Source organism: Prionailurus bengalensis, chromosome B2, assembly GCF_016509475.1.
Source record: "Prionailurus bengalensis isolate Pbe53 chromosome B2, Fcat_Pben_1.1_paternal_pri, whole genome shotgun sequence".
NCBI lineage: Eukaryota > Metazoa > Chordata > Mammalia > Carnivora > Felidae > Prionailurus > Prionailurus bengalensis.
The window spans coordinates 134,880,795-134,905,713 of record NC_057349.1 but is presented as its reverse complement, the minus strand read 5'-3'; the positions used below and the strand labels follow the sequence as shown (position 1 = coordinate 134,905,713).

The window sequence follows — 24,919 nt, the reverse complement described above, 5'->3', positions numbered from 1 at the left end:
ATCCTATTTTTCTGAAGGGATTGTTGATTTCATTTTTGGCACTCGGGAGGAATAAAGGTGCTCTTTAAGCAAGAAGTTGAAAGCAGACACAGTTTGTCTTTGGTGTTCTTGCCAACCCTCCCCTCTCACACCCTTTAGTGAATTTCTGTGTGGATCCTACTGTGCCCTATCTGCTTGGTGCTCTGTTGAGATTTTAGTCTGTCTCTTTTGACAGATCAGAGATCTTTAAAGCCTTACTTCTTCCAAGATAAGTCTCTCAGATCTCAGACTCCAGTCTCAAGCCATCAATTTCCTTTGGACCTAATTTTCTTATGGACTCAATGGTTCTCCTTAAACACTGCATTATTTCCCAGTGAAAGTATTCATTGTGTAATTTAGGATTGAAAGTTTGATGTTGTAATACTCTCATAAATTGTTAGGTGGCAGCATAGGGCTACCTAGCAAAATAGGTATCAGATTTCATTTAAAAACAGTAATGGAGAATGAATTACTAACCTTCAGTCGTGTATGCTCATGTTATACCTCTTATAAAATAATTTTTGTTCTTTGATAAATTAGGTGAGTTTTCTTACTAAATTCTTTTTTTCTTTTTTTTTTTTTTTTAATAAATAGGTGGGAAATACACCAAGAGTGATTTCAAGGAGTATGAAAAGGAACAGGATAAACCATCTAATTTAGTTTTGAAAGATAAAGTAAAGCCCAAGCAGGAGTATCCTTCACAAGAACCAACTGGTGGATTTAGACCATCCACTCTGTGTAGAGTACTATGTGATATGTTATAAGTCATAAAGTCTGTAGAAGACAAGGTTCCTGAATCCAGATGGTTTGTGAAGACATCGTTTAGTTTATTGTTAATATTTTTTCACCATCTTACATATACTTTTCCCTTTTTGGTATTTTCTCTATTTTATGGAGTTTACAGTTCAAAGAGATCTTTAGTCTAATTCTTTTCCCTCCTTACTCTTAGGTTAAGGTTAACACTTATTCTGAAATCTTCAGGTAAGATTTGTATTTTCTGTATATAATTGTAATGTTTTCAGTTCCCCATAGTCAGAAATTTTCTTCATATAGTTTAGCTAAATTCTTGGTGTTAACCTTCCTTGTAATGTTTAACTTCTTTGGAGATGGTAAATGTGTAGATTAACAAAATCCTTTTGTTATTTTATATGATTAGGTTGCTTCTTTCTGCTTAGTACATTGTCAGTCTAGCAACAAATATTTATTTGGCTCATACTGTAAGCAAGAGTTGATTTTTATAGGATTAAAAAGAAATTCATTGACTTGACCATTTAATTTAAGTTTTTTGAGGTTTTAGGTTGAGAAAAAAAATCAGAGACATACTGCTTACATTATGTCATTTCAGTTTTTTCATTGATATTCTCATTATAAATCTATCACTCTACACATTGCAAAAGTTATTTCTTTTGTGATTCTTTCTGGTAAATGGTTTCTTTGTTTCCTAATTTCTGTTAGTAGTTTAGGGATTCTCTTTTCCCACACTGCCTTAGACATTTCCTTTTCAAGTATTCATCAAAGAAAGATGAATATCAGGTTGACTTGTTATATACTCATTTAAAAAAATGTGTTGACTGTCTACAATACATGAAACATTGTAAGGTGTAACAGCTGGATGAAGCTGAAATACACTGACATAATCAACATGAGGAGAGGCTTTCACATGCATACACAGCAAACAGTAAGCTAAGTTCCAGTCTAAAAAGGTGAACATTAGAGGAGATATGATTGAAATATTAAAATCATAAAAGGTGTGGATGGAATACACTTGAGATTTATTTAACAAATCTTTGAAATTAAATTTAGACTTATTAGTAACTGCAGCTGGAAGAAGGGAAGTGGGTAGGACAAATAAAAGGAAGTATAGGCATAGAGTATAAAGTACAGGGAGGTGTCTTTCCCTCATAGAGGTAAGTAGGTCAGGCTGCAAAGAAAGAATAGTATTAAAATGTTTTAAATTTAAGATGATAGATTACTGAAAGTTAAGAAAGGAAACCAGGTATGTTTGAGAATAAATCTGTAGCCCAGTGCTCTCCAGTAGAATTTTCTACAGTGCTGGAAAATATCTCCACCATCCAGTATGGCTAGTAACCACATGTGGTTTTTTGAGCATGTGAAATGGACTGAGGAACTGTAAAGTTTGTTGAATTTTAATTAATTTAAACAACCACATTTGACTAGTATTGAAAAATGCTTGCGTTCAGTCTTTTGAAATTGACGGAGAAGACAGACATGTCCTGATGTAAACCAATGTTAATCATTCTCAAACAGAATATTGAACAAGAAAAAGGAAATTCTTGAGTCTGACCAAATACGGTGGTCTTTATGTTGTTGGTAGTTGATAGATTTCATTTCAGCAAGGCATTTATAATCTCAGGTAAAATATTAGATTGGTAGAACATGTGTTTATAATATGTAAGAGATAAAAAACAAAAAGTATAACATGGAAGAGATATATTGTCCTCATTCTATATTATATGTTACTTTGTTACTATGGCAAGGAAAGGAGATTTAGAGGACAATGTAATAATCTGGTAAGTTTTTTTTATAGTAAGTTTTAAGTTACAAAGTCATGGTGGAGATACACTTTAATGGATCTTGAGAAAAAAGAAATTGCTGTAAATTACACTACTATTAAGAAGATTAAAAAATAGAACAAAAGGAAAGGCAAGTTTAACTTAGGGTAGATCTCGGGGAAGTAACTGTGGAAAAGAAGACGGGAGATCTCAAATTTGTGTTTAACTGGAAAGATTTGGCATCTACAAGTGTTGACTATAGTAGTGAGCAGAAGATAGTAGCTAAGCAAGGGAAAAGAGATGTGACAAACGTCACATCTGGTGGTATAATAAATAATCTACAGATACTTATTTGGCATCTGATGTATACTAAGCAGTAAAACATAGCCCCTGCCCTTATAGAACCTTACGTTTTATTGTTGGAGAGGGGGGATGAACAGACCTTAAATAATTACCGTGGATCAAATATAAATATGTATGTAGTGTTGCTAAGAAGTGCGTTTGTGGGATATGGGACTTGTAGAGGCAAGGAGTCAGGGAACACCCTCGGGTAACACTAAGAGAAATGACGAAAGCTGCAACTTGAATGTGAGGAGAGGAGGGCTGAGGTGGGATGCTGTTTTCTCTAACTTGATCCATCATTTCAGAAATACAGTTTATATCTGGACCCACCACAATCCAAGGATAGCCATTCACGCGCACACATAATTGAAACAGAAATGCAATGGTATTTTTCCGAGGCTCCGTATACTCTTTTCTGTTCTACATTATTACAAAGTGCTGGCCGTGACCCACTAAGTGGATTTTGCTCCCCATTGACAGGTTACAGTCAGCAGTTTGAAAACCGCTGCTTAAAGCATTTTGGACAGAGGGAGCGGCATGTGTAAAGCAACACAGTGAGGTGAAATGCTGGGCACGGGCTACCAAATTTGTACCTGAAAAAAGAGAGGCTCCAGAAGCTACTCTGGAAACTGTGACCTACTATAAAGGAGCAAAGAAGTTAGAGATGATGGAGTAACGTAGTGGATGGTGCAGGCTGATTAGCCATCGCAGCCATCTTGTGAAACCCAGAGGGTGCAGCCTTTTCCTGTTGCATCTTCTGTAGAAGTGAGACGTCCCTGAGGAAAGCGCAGAGCTGCGGCAGCGTGAGGCCAGACCTGAAACTCGAGTCCTGAGGGAAGTGTGTCTGCGATTTACTCTAGTCCCACCTGCCACTAAAATTGCTCTGCATGTGGGCCTTCTTCAGAAGAGTTTTTTTTTTTTTTTTTAAACCACTATTCTGACACTTGTTAGCCTTCTTCAAATTCTATTAGAATTTGAGGTTATTTTCAATAGAGGTTGTAATAGTTTTACATTTTCTCTTATTCTAAGATGTAATAGTACATTAGAAAAAAATACTTATCTCTGTATTAAAATACATTATCATAATTTTTATAACACGTTTATGTGAAATTAAAACAAGATTCATTCATGTATATAAATATTGAATCACCATGTTGTACACCCGAAACTAATACAATATTGTATGTCAACCACACTTCAACTAAAAAAAAGAAAAAAAGATTCACTCACAGTTTACCACCTAGAAAAATGATGCTTTTTCTCGTTCCTTTCAAGTCTTCATCTTTTATGCTTTGTAAAGTTAACGATTACCATATGGTATAGACAGTATTTCAGTCTCTTTTCACTTTTAATTTTTCATAAACACCTTCCCAGGTTTTTTCATTGCATTCATTTATCATTGCTAGTATCTTTCTTTGCAATAATCCATCATGTTGAAGTTCTACAATATATTGAAGACTATCTTCATTACTATGCTTTATGTTGCTGTCAGTTTGTTCTTAAAAATAATCATTATATATGTCTTTGTTCATTTAACTTATTTTAATTTTTTATAAATTCTTACTGTAATTTAAATATGGTGGTTGTGGGTGCCAGCGTGGTTCAGTCGGTGAAGCATCCGGTTAAGCTCCAGTCATGATCTCACAGTTAGTTGGTGGGTTTGAGCCCCGCATCAGGCTCTGTGCTGAGCGCTCAGAGCCTGGAGCCTGCTTCAGATTCTGTGTCTCCCTCTCTCTCTGCCCCTCCCCTGGTCATACCCTTTCTCTCTCTCTAAAATAAGTAGACATTAAATAATAATAAAATAAAATAAAATATTGTTGCTCTGCATTGCTAAATTTCCTCCTATAGGGTTGAACTAATTAGTACTTCAAAGGAAGAGTCTCCTGAACATACCTTTTGTCTTATGTAGCTCCTCTGCCATTGGGGTTTGTAATACCTTCTTTTTTTTCCAATGAAACATGTGCCTCCTTTTCTAAGTTTAAGTTTTTTCATTATTGACAAATAGGTTTCTTTATTTTTTGCTACTTATATTTTATTTGTGGATACATGTTTTTTGCCCACCTACTTGCCGATTGTTAATTGCTTATTTAAGGTCAGGGTTCTTTCCATTTTCCCTGACTATGTAATGAAAGAAAATAGGAGTTAGTTTTGTATTAGAAATAAACTCTATGCTTGTGAGATGCTTTTCGCTTTAAAAAGTTGCCTTTAGCCTCATGGCCTCCTTTGTTTACCAGATTCTTACGTTTTGATGTATTATCAGTGTCAGTTCTCACATCTGTCCTTAACCAGCTGCTGCAGTGCGAAATACGATCTTGTACTAGATGAGCAAGCAGAGGATCCGAAATCAAGTCACTCCCACACAAGTAAGAAACACAAGAAGAAAACTCGTCACTGCTCTGAAGAAAAAGAAGATGAGGACTATATGCCGATCAAAAATACTAATCAGGTACTTCGAGTGTCCGGCCTTAGCTGCAGGGGGGTAACCATTTTATCCCTCTGTACATTACATCTTAGCGACATAAGTTAGGGACTAAGCACATAGATCTGGACAGGGTGCATATGTTCTAACCCCAATGGTTTCATTGGGGTTAATGAACTTTAATTGTCAAGAACATATATCACAAATGATAAAAGGTTGTTTTCAAAGTAGCTTAGTGTATCATTTAGTTCCATATTGCAAAACAAGTGTGATTTCCATACATGTGGACACTAATTCCCATCAGTGTGGTTATGCTGAAAAAGTGCTCATTTATCATTTTCATTTATTACCAAGTGTTACGTATAGTACTGGTAGCTGTTGAGGTTTTCAGGCCTGTGGAACATTTATGCGTTTCTATATTGTGTATCTGAAATAAAAACAGCACTCATAATTAACCACGTGAGGACTTCTCAGCCAGGCCCTGGTTGATGCAGAGATTTTAGTAGGCAAAGGTGAGAAGGGAGAAAATTCAAGATGGTAAGAAGGTCAAGCAAAAATGCAGAGGAGAGATGTGTATGGTTGGCAAAGTAAGGGATTGGCTTCGGAAAAACTAGGTGTACATTTCGGCACGGCTGTTCGTTGATGTGGCCTCCACAAGTTAGTGAGCTCTCTGAGCTACAGTTTCCTCCTCTGTGAAATTGAGATTATATTTACCTTATAGGTGTGTTGTTGAGATTAAGTGAAGGAAAACGTGGGTGCACACATTTTCTACACTGGGTATTATTACTTTTACTGTTACAGTCAAATTAGTGTGTTTTAAATCACTTGGAATAGTTTCTGTGGTAAGGCCATTAACTAGATTGATATTTCAGTTTGTTTCTTTTCGATGTTTAGGGATTGCTTAAATTTTTTTTGTTTGTTTTTTAGTTTTAAAAATCACTTGTATGGTTCCAAAGTAAAATCTATAAAGTGGTATAAATGGAGAACCTGTCCCCTTCCCTGTCTCCTGTCCCCTTCTGCCCCCAAGGTAACCATTTAATGTGCTTCATGGGTTGTTCTTCATTTTTTTTTTATAAATTTAAAAAAAAATTTTTTTTTCAACGTTTATTTATTTTTGGGACAGAGAGAGACAGAGCATGAACGGGGGAGGGGCAGAGAGAGAGGGAGACACAGAATCGGAAACAGGCTCCAGGCTCAGAGCCATCAGCCCAGAGCCCGACGCGGGGCTCGAACTCACGGACCACAAGATGGTGACCTGGCTGAAGTCGGACGCTTAACCGACTGCGCCACCCAGGCGCCCCTGTTCTTCATTTTTTAAAAATTTCAGCAGACACATATTTTACATATATTCTTAGTTTCCTGTATTCTAGGTAGCATATATTCCTACTTCTTGCTATTATCTTGTGTATCTTTTTCCATAGCCTTTCTGCCGTTTAAAGATTGCCATCATTCATGACCTGCCCTCACTTTTCAAGTTACACCTTCACTCAGTTACTCAATCCTCCAAATAATAGGCACATGAATCCGTAATAGCTAACATCTTGTGTGCTTACGGTGTGCGGTGGGTGCGATTTTCCCCATCTCACAGCAGAGAAAGTGAAAACTGGAGAGGTTAAGCGGCTTGCCTGGTTTTGTACCACTGATAAGTAAGAGAAGCACAGTGTAAACCTGGACGTGTACTCCTAACCACTCTGCTGCTGCTCTTATCTGGAATATGTTCCTGGCCGTTTCCTCTCCTAAATTCTATTGCTATGCTAATATAGTTTGTCCCCTAGTATAATAATCCAGTGTGACCTAATGGAACATCTCCGTCTTCTTATTAATGTCTGTACTCTATCAGTTTAGCCTAACACCACCCCAATCTTTTAAAATGGTGGCTGTGTCCCGTTTCTGTGAATATTTAGCAGATTTGCCACTAAAACTCCTTGGTCTCTACCCCTGCTTCCTCCTACCACCACACTCACCATGTGTCCTTTTAGCTGCAGTTTCTCATCTTGCACTTGTACATGGAATCTGGAATCAGTGAAATCAGGCCTGAGATATACTTTGGTGTATTTGAAATCATCAGAGGTCCAAAAAATCCAAAAGCTGGCCACATTTTAATTAAGTCTGTGATACCCTCTTCTTTTTTTTTTTTTTTTAATTTAAAAAAAAAATTTTTTTTTTCAATGTTTATTTATTTTTGGGACAGAGAGAGACAGAGCATGAACGGGGGAGGGGCAGAGAGAGAGGGAGACACAGAATCGGAAACAGGCTCCAGGCTCTGAGCCATCAGCCCAGAGCCTGACGCGGGGCTCGAACTCCCGGACCGCGAGATCGTGACCTGGCTGAAGTCGGATGCTTAACCGACTGCGCCACCCAAGCGCCCATCCCTCTTCTTTTTGCAAATCGTTTTTATCCTCTCTTTGATTACTTAAAACTTTATAACAGCAAATACTTTTGTTTTTTGGCAAGGAGTAAAAGGCATCAAGTAGTTTTGGGGGGAATGTTGTTAGTATCTTTCAAATAATTTTAAGTCCATTGGTAATTATAAAATTGTTAAATTCGGGGTGCCTGGGTGGCTCTGTCGGTTGAGCGTCCGACTTCGGCTCAGGTCATGATCTCACAGTCCGTGAGTTCGAGCCCAGCGTCGGGCTCTGTGCTGACAGTTCAGAGCCAGGAGCCTGTGTCTCCCTCTCTCTCTGACCCTCCCCTGTTCATGCTCTGTCTCTCTCTGTCTCAAAAATAAATAAACGTTAAAAAAAAAAAAGTTAAAAAACATAAAATTGTTAAATTCTAAATAATAATCTCCTAACTTTATTTCTCCCCTCAAAGTATATTAAAGCAAATGTTTTTGTATTTTGTACTTGGTTATTTTTTTTTCAGTGTATTTATTTATTTAGAGACAGAGAGCGTGGGAGGGGCAGAGAAAGGGGGAAAGAGAACAGACTCCACACTGTCAGTGCAGAGCACAACACAGGGCTTTATCTCACGAATGTGAGACCATGACGCGAGCTGAAATCAAGGGTCAGACACTTAAATGACTGAGCCACCCAGGCACCCCTGATTTTGTACTTGATTTAGTATACTAATCAAATTTTCTCTTATTTTTTCTTATACTAATTTTCTCTTATTTTTTTTCCAGTTAAATAGCATCTGTATTTAAGATTTTAGTGGGCCAGATTTTTTTTGTATTATTCTGATCTTTATCCTTTTGAGTTCAGTCTCAAAAATATAATCACTAAAGGGAATTTTCAGTGGTAGATTATTTTCAGGTATAGCTCAGATTTTCCTATTTATTGGTATTTTGCTTGGTAAGCCTAGTTCCCTAAGAATGTTTTAACTTATTTCTTGAAGTTCTTTGTTTTTTGTTAAGTGACAGACTTACTATTGAATTCGAAAACTTCTCTGTTTAATTTTTTCACCTCGTGTCTTTATTCCAAAGGTGGTTACTATGTTGTTGAGGTTTGGGCTTTACTGGGGTTCCAGGAAGTGAGTTCTCGGCTGTGGGTTTTGCCTTGCTGAGAAGTATTCATTCTGGCTGTCAGTCCTCTGTGGCTTTTAAGGTGTTTATTATTCTTATAATTTGGGACTCTATTTTTACTGTCATTTTAATCATTTAGTATTATTTTAGTGATTTAGTCTTTGATTGAGTCCTAAAGACCTGAGCAAGCATGGCTCTTAGTTTAGATTTTTTTGGACTGCTTTACATGAAATCATTGGATAGGTTAAGGTTTAAATTGGCCACTTAAAAAAATAAATAGGACTTTTTAATGGTGTTTTTTCTTTCCTTTTTAGCCACATGCTAGTTTTATCATTTTGTCTTATGTCTTAAGTGTATAAATTGATAGAATGTTTTCTTAAGATTTTTTTTTTTGAATGTTTATGTATTTTTGGAGAGAGAGAGCAGGGGAGCGGCAGAGAGACAGGGGGCAGAGGATCCAAAGCAGGCTCTGCACTGACAGCAGAGAGCCCGATGCAGGGCTCGAACTCAGGAACCATGAGATCATGACCTGAGCCAAAGTTGGGCGCTTAGCTTATTGAGCCACCCAGGCACCCATAAAATGATATAATTTTTTATAGTCTGTACTGGAAAGACTTAGAGCTCATCGAATTAATTTCTCTTACTTTAGATATAAAGTTCCTGACCCCACAGGCCTGTGAGCCTTTTGAGTTTAATCAGAGAGCTAGAACTTTAACATTATTTTGATTCAGTCAGGTATGAGGTTTTTTTTTCATTATTCTGTACCACCCCCTTTTCAATTTTATATGTCAAGTTACTGATCAATTAAATAATAATCTCCAACCTGTATAGATCTCTTGAGTCTCAATTTCTTTATTTCTAGAATGAGGGTAATATTGTGCCCCCAAAGCACTTAGCACTGTGCTAGCACATACATACTTAAAGGATCTGTTCTAATATGACTTCATCCAGCCACCTGAAGTTTCTCTTTTATGCACACAGTGCTGATTTCTTCCTTGCTCTTTGGTTTTCACTTCCACTCTGTGCATTAGCCTTCCTGCAGCCAATCCACAGCCAAACCCACTCACTCTTTGAGGTTCATCTCCAGTCCTAACTTCTCTATGAAACCTCCCCTGATAAATCTAACCTCAAGATTATTTGTTTGACACATCTCCTAAATGGCAGGGACCATTTGAACCGAGAGCTGCCTGACTTCAAAGCTTGTGTAGCTTTGCAAGTAGGAGAGGTTTTAAGGCTTCTGTCCATTTCACATTTTCAGCTTCCTCAATTTTTTCAAAAAATTAAGTACTGTGTAGTCTTTTATCTCTTTCTCTGTTATTTTAAACACTCAAAGCATTTAATTGCCTATTTGTATAATTGCTGAGGACTTTAAAGAGTTACGCATCAGCTAAGCAGTCTCTTCATCTTAAAAGTTGATTGTCTCAACCAATACAAGAATTAAGTGTACAGACAGAATAGTACATAGGTATTTACATTTTGTATATGTTACAGGAAGCACCAAAAAATTCTTTGATCCGGGGCTGTCATGTTTTGCTAGGAAACAGTTGGTAAAGGGTTAAACCACATAGTCATTCTTCTATCTTGGGGACTCTTTTAGAATGACAAGACCTATTGGGATTGTGTGGGAAGTTATGAATTAGTTTATAATGTTGTATTCCACAAACACTGATTATAACAATCATGTTAGATCTGTTTTCACATATGACAATCTCCATGCCGGGTGTCATGTACAGTATCTGGACAGTGTATGGAATAATTATGAATCTTCGCTTACAACCCAGTCCTTAACTATGGGTATTCATCACTCTAGATTTTAAATCTTGATATTTATCTTTACTATAATGTCTGTGGTGATAGAGTTGGGACCCTTGGGAGCTCAATCCTTAGGATTTTGCCTTTCCTCTGAGAGAAATCTGTTAAGGAAGTTGGATTTTATGAACTTATCTCTTGAAAGAGCATTGGCTCTGGTCTCTTTAGATTTCAGCTACTTGCTGAGATACTCACTTTAATTAGGGGTAGAACACAAGCAGAAAGAGAATTGTTTTAAGTAACCCTCTTCTGTGTGTGGAAATTACTACTGTTAATTACTAAGAATGGAATTTAATATACCTACTCTATTGTCTGTCTTAAGGGCAGTGGAATTTTCCATTGTTTCTTAGCTCATTTTAAGGATATATATAAATAAATGATTTTTAATAAAAACATACATCAGTGTAGTGTAAACAAGGAAAATTTATTTGAAGATTTGGAGAGGAGCTGTTATAAAATAAACACTTGAAAAATAATGAGACCAAAGTATGCAGTATCTATTTTCCTTTTGGACTGACTGACTTGTCTAAAACCTCTCCTGGCTATCTCTTCTTTTTGGGGTAAAAGTAGGGCTTTTAGGGGAATTTTAGTAATTCCATTGCCGATCACTTGGGAGTGAAGAAGGGGGAGGTAGAAAGGTGACCAGCCACAACCAGAGTTCTTGGTGTCGCGATTTTCTCTAAAGACTTGTTCTGTTTTCAGCTGGATGATTTCAATTCTTGGTTTTGGATCTGATCCTTTAGTTCAGCTGAAATAGTAGATACAAAGCAATGAGATTGATAAGAAAAATGGTTTTAAGTCTCTTTGTGAATTATTTTTGCTTTCTGATTTACAAGATTCTGGGCATTAGTGGTAGTGTTCCAGTCTGAGCTGGTATAGCTGCTCGCTGAGTTTTATTAATTGACAGTGACTACAAGATGATTCTTCTACTCATTCACCTGTAACTGTCTCTCCATTCCTTTGACAGGATATCTACAGGGAAATGGGGTTTGGTCACTATGAAGAAGAGGAAAGCTGTTGGGAGAAACAAAAGAGTGAAAAGAGAGACCGACCTCAAAACCGAAGTCGTAGCCGATCTCGAGAAAGGGACGGCCACTACAGTAACAGTCACAAAGCCAAATACCAAACAGACCCCTACGAAAGAGAACGGAGTAAAAAGAGAGACCGAAGCAGGAGTCCCAGGAAATCCAAAGATAAAGAAAAATCCAAGTACAGATGAAAGACAGAGAATCAGACATGGGTGGCTAATGTATTTACTGTTGTCTAACTTGGAGCACCAGGTACTCAGATATTGTGTCAAAGCGTCAGAGACTCTGCTTGTTATTTTTTTTTTCACACTAGGGTTATGGCCCTTTTCGATTAATACTGATTGTATAGGGCACAGAAAGACAATAAAAAGTTGAACATTTTCTTTGTATACTTTTATACACTAATTTTATTGTTATACATAAATAGTGGTCTTCATTTTTCAAGTCTTTCACATTTTTCACTCTTCTCTTTTTTAAATGAAGTATTTCATACCTACAAAAATTCACAGATGTGTATATATAAGGTATAAAGAATAGTAAATATTTGTGTACCCATGAGCCAGCTCAAGAAATAGAGTATCACCTGCATTTTAGAAACCCTCTGTGTGTTCTCTCCTCAAGTGATGATTATTCTGAATTTTCTATTTGTCATTCTCCCGCTTGTTATAGTTTTACAACATATGGATGTATTCGTAAATAAAATGTTAAGTTTTATATGTTTTTGAATTTTATATAAATAGCATAATGTATGTTTACTTCTGTGACTTGCTTTTTTCAGCTTAGTATATTTTGAGAGTCATTCATTTTTATTGCTTTATAGTGTTGTATCAATAGACCACAATTTATCCATTCTTCTGTTAGTGGACATTTGGGGTTGGTTTGTGTGTTTTTTGTTTTTGCTGTTGCAAACAATGCCGCTGTGACCATTCTGTATACAGGAGAGAGATCGCTTGCTCACGCAGTATGGAAATCCTCGTCTTTGCAAGATAATGCCAAGTTATATTCTACAGTGGCTGAACCAGCTTACACCCCGACGCGCGTTATGTGACTTATCTTTGTTTCGCATTCTCTCCAACACTTCTTAGTTTCCCGCTTTTCAATTTTGTCAATTTAGTGGACGCTTAGTGGTATCTTCTTGTGCCTTCCAGCAAGAAGACTGCTATTATTCTTATGTTTGTTCTAATATATGTAACTTGTTCTCTTTCTCTGGCTGCTTTTAAGGTTTTCTCACTGCTGTTAAGAAATTTGATTATGATGTGCTTGGTGTAGTTTTTTCATCATTCTTCTGCTTGGGCTGTTTACCTGAGGGTTTATGGTTTTCACCAGGTTGGAAAATTTGGGGCTATTATTTATTCAGTTACTTTTTGCTGTTTCCCCTCCTCTCAGCCCTCTCCTAAGACTCCCGATTACTTGTATGTTAGGCTGTTTGAAGTTGTCGCACGTTACACGGATGCTCCATTTGGGTTAAGTCTTCTTCTCTGTTCCGTATTGAATAGTTTCCATTGTTATGTCCTCACATTCATTAATCTTTTCTCCTGAAGTATCTAATCTTCTCTTAATCCCACCCAGTGTAGTATTCACCTCAGACATTATTTTTAATTTTAGAAGTTCCGTTTGGGTCTTTTTTATATCCCCCATGCCTCTCCTTAACATGCTTATGCTTTCCTCCTTTTTTTTTTTTTTTTTTTTAAACACCCAGAGTACGTTAATAATAGCTGTTCTAATGTACTTGGCCATTCTACCTGTATCGTTTCTGGTCTGTTTCTATTGATTGATTTTTTTCCCCACCCATTATTGAGTTGTAATTTACTTTGTATCCCTGGTAATTTTTGGATTTTACGTTGTTGTGCACTAGAGGTTTTGTATTCCTTTATTTTATTTTTTTTTAAAAAATTTTTTTTTCAATGTTTATTTATTTTTGGGACAGAGAGAGACAGAGCATGAACGGGGGAGGGGCAGAGAGAGAGGGAGACACAGAATCGGAAACAGGCTCCAGGCTCTGAGCCATCAGCCCAGAGCCCGACGCGGGGCTCGAACTCACGGACCGCGAGATCGTGACCTGGCTGAAGTCAGACGCTTAACCGACTGCGCCACCCAGGCGCCCCTAGAGGTTTTGTATTCCTTTAAATATGTTGAGCTTTTTCTGGAACATAATGAAGTTACTTGGAAACAGTCTGATCCTTTCATAGCTTGCTTTTAAGCTTAATGAGCCGCTAGGGCTAATTTGGCTCACCACGGGAGTAAACCCTTCTGAATACTCTCCACTATGCTTTGTCTTTTATGAGATTTCCCCTCTCTGGCTATGGGAACAAGAACTATTTTGAGCCCTATATGAACTCCCAAATTGTGCTGCCTGTTCTTTTCTGGTGGCTCTTTCCCACCTTTGGGTAGCTTCCTCATGTGCATACACTTGATTAGTATTCAGCTGAAGACTCAGGCAAACCCTCTGTAGATCTGGAACTCTCCCTTTGTAGTTTCCCCTCTTTCCAATTCTCTGCCCTACAAACTTTATCTTGGCTCTCCTGCATTCTGTGCCCATGGAGACTCCCTATCACCACGCTGTAGTGTGGACACTGTGCGGTAACCTCAGACAATTATTGGACTTGCCTTGTTCTTCTCTCAAGAGTCACTGTCTTGCACTGGCTGTTGTCCAGTGTCTGAAAAACTTTGTAGTATATTTTCTGTACAGGCTTTTAGTTGTTTAACGTGGGGAAGGCAAATTCTGCTCCTGTCACTGCTTTCTGGCCGGAGTAGAAATCTCAGTGTTTAAATTTGCATTTCCTAAATGCTGACAAGGTTGAGTATCTTTTCATATGTATTATAGTCATTCTTGATTGCTTTCTGTGAAAAGTTTCACATGTCTTTTGCCCATTTTATGTGAAGTTGTCTTTTTATTACAGATTTCTTTGAGGAGTTTTTCTTATGGATTCTGGATACTAATCCATTTTTACTATTTGATGTTGTAAACATTTTTTCTCAGTTTGTGGCGTATTTTCTCACCTTTGTATTGATATGCTTGGAAGAGCACAAGTTGTAAATGTCCCCTCAACTTTGTAATATAAAAAATTTCAGGAGTGCCTGGGTGGCTCAGTCAGTTAAGCATCTGACTTTGGCTCAGGTCATGATCTTGTGGTTTGTGAGTTCAGGCCCTGCATCAGGATCTCTGCTGTCAGCACAGAGCCTGCTTCGGATCCTCTGTCTCTCTCTCTATATATACCCCTCCCCCACTAGCACACTATCTCTCAAAAATATTTAAAAGATTTAAAAAAATTTTTCATATAAACACAAAAACAATGAACATCTATAAACCTTCCATCCAGATTTAACAATAACAGCTTGTTGATCCAATTTGAAAGTAAATTGAAAACATGATGAATTTTAACCTTTCAGTATTTCACCATGCATTTCTTAAAAAGCAAGTGTCCTATATAACCATGATATTATTATCACATTTAAGAAAATTAACAATAAGGGCACTTGACTGACCCAGTCTATGGAGCGTGAGACTCTTGATTTTGGGGTCATGAGTTGGAGTCTCATGTTGCGTACAGAGAAACGAAAAGTAACAATAATCCCAGAATAAATAACATATAGTCTACATTTGAATTTCCCTGAATATCTCAAGAATGTCATTTTTAGGTATTGATTTGTTTTTAATCCCAGACTCAACATTCATGCATCACATCTTGTTCTCGTCATTTTATTCTCTTAATCTAGAAGAGTTTCTTATCCATCCTTCCCACCTCAAATGACATTGACTTTTTGAAGAGTTCAGGCCAGAATATTTCTTAGAGTGTTTCAGATTCTGGGGTGTCTTCTAACTCTTCTCTATTTCCTGTAAACTAGAAGTTATGTCTAAATGTTTGATTAGAATTAGGTTATATATTTTGGGCAGAAATTTTTAAGTTGAATGTCAAATTTATTAGCCTTTCTCTGTGTGTTTTGTGTTTTTTATATTTTGTTCAAGAAGTCCTTAATAAAGATATTCTCCTATATTCTAAAAGTTGTAAATAAAGCTTTGTTTTTTATATTTAAATCTTTAATCCACCTTGTATGTGTGTATGTGTATGGTGTGATATAGCAAAAAAAATCTTTTTTTTTTAACATATGGATGTAGCCAGTTGTCCAAAACATTAGTGAATAGATCATGTATATTCCCTGTTGATCTTCTATCAGGTAAGTTTCCATATATGTGTGGATTTTGTTTCATGGGCTCTCTCTTCCATTGGTTTACTGTTTATCCCTCCACCAATACCACACATCAATATTTCTATGGCAATAGAAAGTATTTAAGCAACTCCCCCCCCCCCGACCTGTTTTATTAAAAATGCCTCTGCCCTTTGTTTTGTGCAATTTTGGAATCAATTTGCCTGGTTTCCCAAAGAATTCTTTTAGGATTTTAATTGCATTTGCATTCAAACTTTTGTGGAAAAAAACAACAATCATAATACTGAATTTTCCTATTCATAAAATAGCTCATCTCTCCAGTTAGTTCTTGAACCTTTTAGAATTTTCCTTACAAAGCTTTTGCACTCCTTTTGTTAGATTTACTCCTAGTTTCCATATATTTTATAAGATTCTATTCTTTTATAAATTTGTTTCCTGACCTAAGAGGTCACACGTGCCTTTCAACTTTTAATTTTGATACAATTTTAGACTTACAGAAACAGTACAAAAAGGAAAATATGGAATACTGCTCATTTTCATGTCACCCTTGTGCAGGGGACGTGCTAATCTCTTTATAGTTCTAATTCCAGTGTATGTGCTTCTGAAGTGAGCACACAAGTTATGTTTTAGGTTACTGCCCTTCTGTGCAGTCATTTTACTAAAGCCTTATATTTAAAACTTATCTCCAGGGTTTTTTTGTTTTGTTTTGGTTTTGGTCTTTAATGTAGACAATAATGTTACTTGCAAACACATTGTATTTTCTTCCCCCTTCCTATTTTTAAAATTATTTTAAAAAATATGTATACCGGAAAACCCTGGATTGCAAGTAACTTGTTCAGCGAGTGTTCTGCAAGACGAGCAAACATTTTTAATTCTAACTTGATAAACGAGCGATGTCTTGCAATACCAGCAGTATGTGAAGCCTAATGTCACGTGGTCACAACTGAACCAATGGTTCTTGAATTCTCTTTGATAAACAAGTGTTTGGGATTATAAGCATGTTTCCAGAATGAATTATGCTTGCAAAGCAAGGTTTTACTGCATACTTTTATTTTTTTAAATTTTTTTTTAATGTTTATTATTTGAGAGAGAGAGAGAGAGCAAGCAGGGGAGGGGCAGAGAGAGAGGGAGACAAAGAATCAGAAGCAAACTCCAGGCTCAACTACCAGCACAGAGCCCTACGTGGGGCTCCAACCCACAGACTGCGAGATCATGACCTGAGCCGACGTCAGCCACCCAACCGACTGAGCCCCCCAGGCACCCCTACTGTATACTTATTTGTAGTAGTGATGTTCTTTTAGTGTTTGCTGGCTAAAATTTCTAGTACAGGGTGGCCCAGGAGGCTCAGTCAGTTGAGTGTCAGTCTCTTGATTTTGGTTCAGGTCATGATCTCATGCTTCATGAGTTCAAGCCCAGCAGTGGGCTCACGCTAACAGTGTGGAGCCTGCTTGGGATTCTCTCTCTCTCTCCCCCTCTCTCTACCCTCCTGATCTCTCTTTCTGTCTCTCTCTCTCAAAATAAATAAATAAAAACTTAAAAAAAATAAAATTTCTAGTATAGTGATGAAGTTGGCCTCTAATTTTCTTTTTTTGTATTGCTCTTGTCTGACTTTGACGTCCAGCTTATGGAATAGATTAGTGAGTGTTCTCTCTCTCTTTTCTTATTCTCTTCAAAGAGAAGAAAAAGATTGAAATTATCCATTCCTTGAAAATTGGGTGGAGCTTGCCTATGATGTTATCTGAACTTTGTATTTCCTTTGTGGAAAAAGTCCTTCACTACTGATTGAGATTTCAATGATTATGGAATTACTAGCCTTTCGGTTTCTTGCAAGTGCTTATTTTTGTTACTACATTTTTCTAGGAATTTGTTATTTTCTTTGAAGTTTTCAATTTATTGACTTGAAGTTGTTCGTAATATATGGTAGAGTTTTTATTATCCTTTTGATTTTATCTTACACCTTATGTTTTAGTGTGTCTTTGAAACAACATGTAGTCAGATTATTTTATTAAAAAAATTTTTTTTTTATTTTAGAGAGAGAGTGAGCATGTGCGAGTACACGAGTGGACAAGAGGCAGAGGGAAACAGAGAAAGAATCTCAAGCAGGCTTCACGCTCAGCATGGTGCTTGACACGGTGCTCGATCCCATGACCCTGAGATCAGGACCTGAACCCAAATCAAGAGCCAGATGCTCAACCAACTGAACGACCCAGGTGCTCCAATTTTGGCCTTCTGATAGATGTATAGTGATATCTGATTGTGGGTTTAATTCTGTTACCCTGATTGCTAATGATGTTGGATATCTTTTCATGTACTCGTTTTTCTGTCTTCATATCCTGGTGAAATATCTCTTCATGTTCTTTGCCTATTTCTAATTGGATTTCCCTTTTTTTTTTTTTTTTTACTTTTGAGTTTTGAGAGTTCTTTATATATATGTAAAGAGAGACAGAGAACAAGAACATGAGCAGGGGAGGAAGGGCAGAGGGAGAGGGAGAGAGAGAATCTTAAGCAGGCTCTATGCTCATTGCAGAGTCTGACATGAGGCTTGATCTCACAACCCTGAGATCATGACAGCTGAAATCCAAGAGTTGGTAACTTAACCAACTGAGCCACCCAGGTTCCCCGAGAGTCCTTTATATATTCTAGATATTAGTTCTTTTTGGATATATTGTTTGCAAATAATCTCCCAGTGTGTAGCTTATGTGCTTGTCTCTTCATCCTGTTACAGGGTCTTTGCAGAGCAGAAGATTTTAATTTTATTTAAGTTTAGTGCATCAATTTTTTCTTTAATGGACTATGCTTTTGGCGTCAAGAGTAAGATTCTTTTTCTAGCCCAAGATCCTGAGGTTTTCCTCCTATTTTTTTCCTAAAAGTTTCAGAGTCTTACATTTAAGTCTGTGATCCATTTTGAGTTAATTTTGAGTAAGAAGTAATATGTAGGTTGAGTTTTTGGAGTTTTTTTCTTAGGGACATCCACTTGCTCCAGCAGCAGTTCTTGAAAGTTCTCTGGCTGTTTTTAAGAGTTTTGTTTTTTCTTTGGTGTGATAGAGTTTCACTGTGATATATCAAGGTACAGATGTATTTAGCTTTCTTAGTATATCATTTGTCTCACGGTTATTATGCCTTGTCTTGTATAGTATGTCTGATGGCTTCAGATATTTTTCACTATTCTGGAAACTTCTCTGCCATTTTCTATTGCCTCTCCCCTGTTGATTCTATTCTTTTGCCACCTCAGTCAGTTTTTTTTAGACCTCCTTATTCTGTTCTTTGTATCTTAACTTTTATATTTTCCGTATGGTACGTTCTGAATAATTTCTTCAGATATGTATTCCAGGGCACCCATTATTTCTTCATATAGGCCAAATCTGCTATTTAACCCATCCACTGAATTTTTTTTCCATCCACTGAATTTTTAATTTCAGTGATTCATTTTTACAAGCTCTGTTTGATTCTTTTTCAAGTTCACATGGTTATTTTTTATTCCCTTTATTTCTTTGATCATTTATTTCCACTCTGTTTTATTTGCATGGTTAATTTTTTTTTAATGTTATTTGTTTTAGAGAGAGAGAGAGAGAGACAGAGAGAGAGACAGAGAGGGAGAGACACAGGAACTGAAGCAGGCTTTGGGCTCTGAGCTGTAAGCACAGAGCCCGATGCGGGGCTCAAACCCATGAACCGTGAGACCATGACCTGAGCCAGAGTCAGACGCTTAAGTGACTGAGTCACCCAGGCGCCCCGACATGGTTACTTTATAATGTGTTTTGGACAATTCCAATATTTTAATTTCTTAAGAATTTGAATCTTCATGTTTTTTTTCCTGCTACCTCTTGGGCATAGTGGCTTCTTTCCTTGTATGTTTCCAATTATTATTTTTCTTTAATTGGGAATACATAATTTGGGACTCCTAAGGTACCTGAATCGAGAATACTTTTCTCCAAAGAGAATTTATATTTGCCTTTCAGGCAAATCACATCACTTGGAGCCACTTTGAATTCTGCGCTTACAGTTTCCAAGTGCATGCATAGTGTAGACCCTAATATTTGTAGAACAAGATACTGGGGGAAACAGTCTATATTAAGCTTGATTCCTATCTCCCATCATTACAGAGCTGGGAATATGCCTGCAGATATTCTTTTCTAGCCTAGATTTTCTCCTGTGGGGGGGGCCTTTCTAGTCCTTGGCTTTAGGTGAAGATCTTAGACTCAGGTTCCCAACTCTCTTAGGGCCCAAAGCCTGGTCCTTGTTGGCACCCCTCATCCCTGTGGCCTGAGGCCTTTATTCCCCAAGCTCTACATGAAGGCTGGTGGTTTGCTTACCATCTTGTTAATACATTTTTAGGTCTTGAGGAAATCCCTCTTCCAATCTTATCAGTGTATTTAGAGTATGACTGCTACAATTTATCTGGCATGTGGATGTTTTACAGAAGGCTGATGGGGGGGGGGGATGGAATAGGTGGTCATAATTCAGAGTATCCAGTCTACCAAGCTGCTAAGAGTGGATGTCTCTCCACTATTGTTCATAATTCTTAGCCATCAATAGAAAAAATTGTAACGCCCTCACAGAAGAAACTATCACCCTGAATATAGAAAACTAAATGTTTTCCATACAGAAGATTCTACAACGTCTGAAAGAATGAATGACCAAGAGAAAAATAATGGTTGAATATGAGAGGGATCATAAGAAGAAATAACCTAGAACCTAAAACTTGAATTCAGTAGGTTCAGTTTGAACTTCTGAACCTGGCATTTCAAGGAAAAACTGTCCTTACTTGTAAAAGCTGATATTTCAGGTGTGAAAAACTGTAGTTCTAACAGAGATGTGTGTACCGAAACAAAGAATTCTGTTAGTCAGAAAGTGGTTTTCATAGTGGCGATCTCTCCTGACAGTGGCCATCGAGTATCCTTGACTAGATGTAGGGCAGTCGTGGTCCTATGTTACTACTACTAACATCTAGGGTAAAGTGACTGTGTTTCCTGTTTCTTCTGTTTTGCTTCTCTAGGTCTTAGGTGAACTCAAAACCAGGCTCCAGTTAGATGTCCTACCCGCTTTTGCCAAAACTAGAGGAAAAAAATTGAGCAAGATGTAGAGTAGTCAGGTTGTTTTTTATTAACGGGAAGAAAAAGTTATTTTGAGGCTAAAATTGCTCACTCATTATGACTTTGCTGTCGAGTTTCAGGCTGATCTGTCTTACCTATTGAATTTTCAAATTGATGAGAACCATTAAAGGTTAAGAGTAAAGACACCTTAAGTGGGTACAGCAAAAGAAAGAAACTTGAAATAGGCTTAAACTTTCACAAGTGCCTTTCAATAAATTGGTTGTTTTTTAGTCACTGAAAGAGAGATTTCATATCTAGGTTTTCCACTCATCATAAAAAATTTCTAATCTCAAGTTTGACATTTCTTACCCATCTAGATTGAGTCACAAAGAATGAATAATAGATAAGTAAAATCGAAATCACAGAAGTCTTACCTTTCAGTGGCTGTTGCTATGAAATTGTTTTGCTGGGAAATTTTAGAGAAGCTTGTGCTTCCTGTTGTTAAGTGATAGAATATGGAGATCCCCTTAATTTTCAAAATTGTCTTTTTTTTTTTTTAAAGCAAGTTATCTCAGTTATTCTTGCTAATGGAACTGTCTTCATTCTTACCATATCTTACCCACACGGGACTGCTCACTAGGTTTAATTTTGTGTTTGCCTCCTCTCCTATGCCCTGTGCATCAAACGGGCAGATGGGCAGGGTTTTTCAGAGGCGTTTTGTGTGCAGTTAAAAGTGTGTATCACTATTATTTATTTTCCAAGGACACTAGGAAGATCGAGACACACACGGGACTATTTTATATGAGAGAGCTTGTATGAAAAGGAAAGTGAGACAAGTTGTGCTTTGTTGCGAACTGGGAACAAGACCACGATGACCTCTGGCTCCTGAAAAAGAGAAAAGTTTTGTTGTGTTTCCTCCAAAGGCAGTTTGGTCTGTTGGACAGAGCTTGGGATTCCGAGGCAGAAAACTTGAGAGCAGAGGCAAGCCAGGAGGGGACAGCAACGTGATGGTGTGACTGAAGCAGACGGGCCCTGAAGGGTACCGAGCGAGTATGGAAAGGGAGGAGGAACCAGGAAAGGGAGGGCACTGAATGTAAAACTGAGAAGCTAGGCTTTGATTTGCCAGGCAGTGGAAAATTAGACCTTATTTCTGAGAAAGGCAGTGGCACTGGGGTCTTGGAGGAAAGTCAGTCTAGGAGCTCTGGATAGGATCTTCCACACGGGTTGGCACCAGATTCCTACGATTCAACATCTGTTGAACACATAGTCCCTCATCCAGATCCACATCAGAGTGGGCTCCCAGAGGAGGCGACGTATAAGCCAGAACCTGCATCTGATACCTGCTTGGTGTGGCACTAGAACGTGGAATGGGCATCCCAACTATAAACATTGTTTTTAAGTCACACCATCCTTGCTACGTAGCCACTCATTTGGCATTATGGGAAGTAACTCCAATATCCTTAGGATGGCCAGGGCCGAATGGGCTTAAGTAAAACCTTGGTATGGTGCAGGGTCGGCATGGAGACCGCCCGGCTGACGGGGGCTCACCTCGTGCTGTGTTGGTGGCATGCGCGGAGCCGTCCCGAGCTCGGGCACCTTGTCTGATTCATCTTGGCACATCTGGTGAGCAGGAGAGTGCCTCACATCGAATGGGAAACCAGTCTCACGAATTCTGCAGTCTCAGCATATGGCAGGAATTATTTTTAACTTTATCATAAGTGTCGTTTCATTATTCTGTTGATAATTATCTACTACTCATTCTCTGAGAACAACCCAAAGGCACACATCTGTGGCCCTTCCCCCTGGCATATGCTTATGGGAAATAACGTGAAGGGCCTCACGGTAGAGCCTCGGGTCTGCCCTAGGTGTGCAGGCACAGGAGATGCTGTACCGGGGAGGACAGGTGGACTTTGGCCAGCCAGCCAACCCCCGGGCACAAGGATTCGCCCTGTGGCTCCCCCGCCCATCTTCCCATTATGGAGACGTGTGCTTAGCTGAGTAAATGGTTGCCACAGCCAAGAGCTCTGAAGGAAGGCGGTTTGGGGACTGAGGAGCATATCCGTTTCCTAGAGCTGCCATTACCAGCAACTGGGCGGCTTAAAACAACAGAAGTGTGTTCTCACAGTTCTGGAGGCCAGAAGTCCAAAACCACTGTGTTGGTAGGTCCGCGCTCCCTCTGAAGGCTCTAGGGAGCCTTCCTTGCCTCCTCCTAGCTTCTGCTGGTGTTCCCTGGCTCACAGCTGCATCACTCCAGTCTCTGACTCTCTACATCCGGCCTTCCCCGTGGCTCCTCTGTGTCTCATCCAACTCGCCCTCTCCTTTCTCTTATAAAGACTTTGGATTTGGGGCCCACCCTAACCCGGTATAACAACTCACCTCGGCTACATCTGTGAAGGCCCTGTTTTAAATAAAGTCATATTCACAGATATTGGAAGTCAGGACTTGAGCTTAGCTTTTGGGGAGCACCACTCAACCCTCTGTGAGGGGTGAGGTGTTTGCAAAGTTCAAGAAAAGCGTGGCCAGAGACCAGCAACGATGCTGTTGAGACGAAACCAAGCTGAGCCTTAGGGCCTGAATTTCCGGACGCAGAGAATTGCAAGTGTTCGAATGTGACCACTTAAACAATCCGTGAGCATTAGCCCAGGAGAAGGTGCCTCAATTTACCATATGTCTCATCACTCATTCTTTGTCCTCAGCCTATGTTCCTCCACCTGGTTCTCATAAACCTCACCTTTTGGTTCATAGTCTCTCTTTCTGGCAATGGAGAGAGGAGTAGACCATCTCACATCTCCCTCAGGGCTTTTGTGAGAGAACCAAAGACGTCGGAAAGGCTGGGCGCCCCACAGTCAACGCACACCCACGGGAGCTATGGGCTGCAGCGACTTCAGGGAGATTTCCCAGCATGCCAATGCATTTAGGTTATATAGAGACAACCTCGCTGTCTAATGTCTCCAGGACCAAACACAGAAGCACCTGAGCCCTGGGTTAGCAAACCAGGCACTCAACGACAGGGCAATGAATTCAGCAGCCAAGGTTGGAGAAAGAATAAAGGAAGTCTGAGAGTGCCCTGGCAGATCAGTACTCTTCTTACCGTTGGTTGATAAGAAGGTCTGAGATCCCTCAGAGCTTAGACAACCTTTGGAAGGCTAGGCCCTTGATGATGGCGCTTGTATTTCAACCTTGAGCACTCTGAGACCGTTGGTTTTCCTGAGCCGGTAGCTTCACGATGACCCAGAAATGAAAATCATTTTGCTCAAAGCAAAACAACAAAATAACAAAACAGCCTGTGTGAGAACATATTAATTAATGATTCAGTTACTTTTTTTTTTTTTGACAATGAAAATGCTTCTTAAAAAAGTTTTTAAAGTTTTTCCTGAGCTAAGTTATTTCACCCTGAGGCTAAGTGCCAAACAGATGGATCTTGTCAAGTTTCCTTGTGCCTCTGAGCATAGGCCTAGATTTTTCCTCCACCTGGAATGTCCCAGAGAATCCAGACTTCTCCTGGAAACTCCAGCCTGTCCTTTACTTATTATTATTTTAAAGATTTTTTTTTATTTTTTATTCCCCCCCCTTAAAGATTTTATTTTTAAGTAATCTCTACACCCAGCGTGGGGCTTGAACTCACAACCCCAAGACTGAGAGGTGCATGCTCTACTGACTGAACCAGCCAGACGCCCCAGCCTGTCCTTTAAAGTCAGCTGAGCCATTGTTTCCTCTATAAAGCCTCCTCCACCTCCTCACTCAGAGTGGGGATTCCCTCTTTGATGGAAACTGTAGTCCCGTGGTTCTCAGTCTGGGGTGATTTTGCCCCCAGGGGGATACTTGACAATGTCTGGGAATGTTTTTAGTTGTCACGATGTGATGGGGCGTGCTGCTGCTGTCTAGTGAGTAGAGGCCAGAGAAGCTGCTGACCATCCACCCGACCGTGCACAGGACAGTCCCCACGACAAAGAATCTGCCAGCCCCAAAGTCAGTAGTGCCAAGATGGAGAAACCCTGCTCTACGCTGACATTGACGTGTGCCTGTAACTCTTTGTTTACAGTCATCCATTCACTCCGGGGCAGAAAGTTCATTCATTCAGCTGGTGCTTTATATTCTCAGTCCAGTGCATGGTATGAAATGAAATT

At 38.7% G+C, this 24,919-nt stretch overlaps 1 protein-coding gene and 1 non-coding gene across 2 annotated transcripts in view; one reads left to right on the top strand and one right to left on the bottom strand.

Annotated features, from left to right (window-relative positions):
• PPIL4 (peptidylprolyl isomerase like 4) overlaps positions 1-12,306 on the top strand; it is a 34,248-nt gene extending 21,942 nt beyond the window's left edge. Inside the window, exons 11-13 of the mRNA XM_043592582.1 lie at positions 613-709; positions 5,172-5,319; positions 11,532-12,306. Coding sequence (XP_043448517.1) covers positions 613-709; positions 5,172-5,319; positions 11,532-11,783 — 497 coding nt within the window. The 3' untranslated portion in view covers positions 11,784-12,306. The remainder of the gene's footprint in view (positions 1-612; positions 710-5,171; positions 5,320-11,531) is intronic.
• Positions 12,307-16,271: 3,965 nt separating this feature from the next.
• Positions 16,272-16,373, bottom strand: LOC122490675. Its single transcript, XR_006299216.1, has one exon. It is a non-coding gene; the product is annotated as a U6 spliceosomal RNA (small nuclear RNA).
• Between the last annotated feature and the right edge of the window lie 8,546 nt (positions 16,374-24,919).